The sequence below is a fragment of the Nicotiana tomentosiformis genome, chromosome 2 (assembly GCF_000390325.3).
Source record: "Nicotiana tomentosiformis chromosome 2, ASM39032v3, whole genome shotgun sequence".
NCBI classification, from domain to species: domain Eukaryota; kingdom Viridiplantae; phylum Streptophyta; class Magnoliopsida; order Solanales; family Solanaceae; genus Nicotiana; species Nicotiana tomentosiformis.
Genome location: NC_090813.1, coordinates 50,910,108 through 50,913,805, shown reverse-complemented (window position 1 = coordinate 50,913,805; position 3,698 = coordinate 50,910,108). Strand labels below are relative to the sequence as shown.

The 3,698-nt window shown below is 35.4% G+C and overlaps 1 protein-coding gene across 1 annotated transcript; it reads left to right on the top strand.

Annotated features, from left to right (window-relative positions):
- The first annotated feature begins 293 nt into the window (after window positions 1-293).
- On the top strand, window positions 294-1,164 carry LOC138904787 (uncharacterized). The gene is made up of 3 exons (XM_070193292.1): window positions 294-607; window positions 698-839; window positions 922-1,164. Exons 1-3 carry the CDS (start codon window positions 294-296, stop codon window positions 1,162-1,164), a joined length of 699 nt encoding a protein of 232 aa, XP_070049393.1.
- The last annotated feature ends 2,534 nt before the right edge of the window (window positions 1,165-3,698 follow it).

The following is a 3,698-nucleotide window of genomic DNA, read 5'->3' as shown; positions in this document are numbered from 1 at the left end:
TTTGGAGATTAAAATTCTAGTGATTTTCTACTCTATTGGAGATTAAAATCTACGTGATTTTCTACTCCAGTTTTATTCGGTTTGAAGATATAAAAACTTCGTCGTATATTAAACGTTTGTTTGTGTCATTCTTTTACAGAAATGACGACTGAGAACGGAAAACAGACTGTTCCTATGGTGACTGCCAATGCATCGACAAGCCGAACAATACCGGCATTGGCACAGACAGAAAAGCCCGAAAAAGTTTCAGGATTGATTTCAAGCGGTGGCAGCAGAAGATGTTCTTCTACTTGATGACTTTAAGTCTACAGAAGTTCATTAAGGAAGATGTTCCTCTTCTGCCTAATGAAACTCCAAACAATGAACGCTTTCTCGTGACTGAGGCGTGGAAGCATTCTGATTGTTTGTGCAAGAATTACATTCTTAGCGGGCTGGAGGACGATCTGTATAATATCTATAGTAATATGGAGACGTCAAAAGAACTGTGGATTGGTCTTGAAAAGAAATACAAAACTGAGGATGTCGGGTTGAAGAAATTCGTTGCCGCAAAATTTTTGGACTACAAAATGGTAGATACCAAGTCTGTTATTACCCAAGTCCAGGAGTTGTAAGTGATTATTCACGATCTCCTTACTGAAGGTATAAGTCGAATTAATACTTATGTTGAAAGTATTAATTATATTATTATTACTAATAGAATTTTCATTGAACGTCTTGTCAGCAATGAAGCATTCCAAGTTGCAGCGATGATTGAGAAGTTGCCTCATTTGTGGAAGGACTTCAAAAATTACTTTAAACACAAAAAGCAAGGAGATGTCGCTCGAAGATCTCATTGTTCGGTTGAGGATCGAAGAGGACAACAAAGCTGCTGAAAAGAAAGGTCGTGGAGACTCAACAATAATGGGAGTAAACATTGTTTAGGATGCTCCACAAAATAATAGAAATAGGAAGAAGCCTTCTGGACCAAAAAGCAACCCAAGCAAGAATCGGTTCAAAGGAAATTGCTACAAATTTGGGAAAGCTGGACACAAATCTGCAGATTGTCGTACTCCAAGGAAAGACAAGAAGAAGGGTCAAGCAAACATGGTTGAAAAGCACGAGGATATTGGTGACTTGTGTGTTATGCTTTCTGAATGCAACCTGGTAGTAAATCCTAAGGAATAGTGGATTGATTATGTAGCCACTCACCATGTTTGTACTGTTAGAGAAGTGTTTACTACTTATGCTCCCGTTGGACCCGAAGAGACGCTTTCTATGGGAAATTCTGCAACGGCCAAGATTGAAGGATGCGGAAAGATATTTTTGAAAATGACTTTTGGCAAGGTGGTGACTCTGAACAGCGTCTTTCATGTTCCGGAAATTAGGAAGAACTTAGTCTCTACTGCACTTCTCGTCAAGAATGGGTTTAAGTGCATTTTTGTATCTGATAAGATTGTAATAAGTAAGAATAAGATGTTTGTAGGAAAAGTTACCTCGGTGAGGGCCTTTTCAAACTGAATGTAATTGTCTTTGAGAATAATAAAATTTCAGCTTCTTCTTAATTACTTACTTGAGTCAAATAATGTATGGCATATACGTTTGGGACATGTCAATTATAAAACCTTGCGAAAAATGATTAATTTGAAAGTATTGCCTAAGTTTGAATGCGACAAATTGAAATGACAAATATGTGTGGAATCTAAGTATGTTAAACATTCTTATAAGTCAGTTGAAAGGAATTCAAATCCTTTAGACTTAATTCACATAGATATTTGCGACATGAAGTCAATACCATCTCACGGTGGAGAGAAGTATTTCATAACTTTTATTGACAATAGTACTCGATATTGCTATGTTTACTTACTTAATAGCAAAGATTAACTAACAGATGCATTAAAGCAATACAAAAATGAAGTTGAAACGCAACTTAACAAGAAAATCAAAATGATAAGAAGTGATAGGGGTGGTGAATACGAATCTCCTTTGAATAAATATGTTTAGAATATGGAATTATTCATCAAACAATTACCCCTTATACGCCCCAATCCAATGAGATTGCAAAAAGAAAGAATCTTTCATTAAAGGAGATGATGAACGCCTTGTTGATAAGTTTTGGTTTGCCACAGAACTTGTGGAGGAAACCCATTCTTACGGCTAACCGGATACTAAATCGAGTACCCTATAGCAAAAAGCAATCCATTCCAAATGAAAAATGGAAAGGAAGGAAGCCCAACTTAAATTATTTTAAAGTGTGGGGGTGTTTGGCAAAAGTGCAAGTTCCTAAACCGAAAAGGGTAAAGATATGACTGAAAACCGTTGATTGTGTTTTCATAGGATATGAGACCAATATTAAAGCATATCGATTTCTGGTTCATAAATCAGAAAATCCCGACATTCATAATAATACAGTTTTAGAATTAGATAATGCTGAGTTCTTCGAAAATATATATTCGTATAAAAAGGAATGTGAGCCGATTGGTGAAGGATATAAACGACCTCAGGAAGAAACAAAAGAAAGTACATCTAATCAGGAGGATCCAAGACGTAGTAAATCTCAAAAAATGTCTACTTCATTTAGACTAGATTTTGTGACTTTCTGATTGGAAAATGAGCCTCGAACATTTAAAGAAGCTATGTCTTCTTCGAAATCATTATTTTGAAAAGAGGCAGTCAATAGTGAAATAGAATCCATATTGAACAACCATACATGGGAATTAGTTGATCTTCCTCCTGGAAATAAACCGTTGGGTTCTAAATAGATTTTCAAGAGGAAAATGAAAGATGATTGCACTATTGATAAATATAAGGCAAGACTTGTGGTCAAAAAGTATAGACAATGATAAGGTCTTGACTATTTTGATACTTACTCTCTAGTTACAAGAATTATGTCTATACGAACATTAGTAGCATTAGTTGCGGTTTATGGTCTTGAGATTCATCAAATGGACATTACGACGACCTTCGTAAATGAAGATTTGGAGGAAAAAATCTACATGAAACAACCTGAAGGGTTTATGGTTCCAAGTAAAGAAAAGAAGGTATATAGACTTGTTAAGTCCCTTTATGGACTAAAACAAACACCCAAACAATGGCATGCAAAATTTGACCAAACAATATTGTCCAATGGTTTTAAGATAAATGAATTTGATAAATGTGTGTACATTAAAAATGTTCCAAATCACATAGTCATTGTTTGCTTATAGTGGATGATATGTTGATAATGAGTAATGACATTGCCAACATAAATGCGACTAAGCGTATGCTAACTAGCAAGTTTGATATGAAGGACTTGGGAGTTGCTGATTTAATTATGGGTATTAAGATCCATAAGACTCTTCAAGGTCTGGCATTTTCACAAGCTCATTATATTAAAACAATACTTGGAAAATTCCAGCACTTAGATTTTAAAGTTGCAAAGACTCCAATTGACGTGAATCTTGTACTAGCAAAGAACAAAGGCCAAAGCATATTACAATTGGATTATGCTCATGTGCTGGGATATTTAATGTATATCATAAATTGTACACGACCAGATATAGCTTGTGCTATAAGTAAATTGAGTTGATACACTCCGGGTCAATCTCATTGGATGGCAATGAAATGAGTTTTGGGATATTTAGAACATACCCATGGCTTTGCTTTGCACTACAGTAAATATCATGCAGTGATTGAGGGATACTGTGATGCAAATTGGATCACCGATTCAACTGATTCTAAGT

Coding starts and splice junctions, on each gene's coding strand:
- LOC138904787 (XM_070193292.1), top strand. CDS start 294: ATGACTTTAAGTCTACAGAAGTTCATTAAGGAAGATGTTCCTCTTCTG. Junction 608..697: donor ATTACCCAAGTCCAGGAGTT/GTAAGTGATTAT, acceptor TATTACTAATAG/AATTTTCATTGAACGTCTTG. Junction 840..921: donor CTCGAAGATCTCATTGTTCG/GTTGAGGATCGA, acceptor AACATTGTTTAG/GATGCTCCACAAAATAATAG.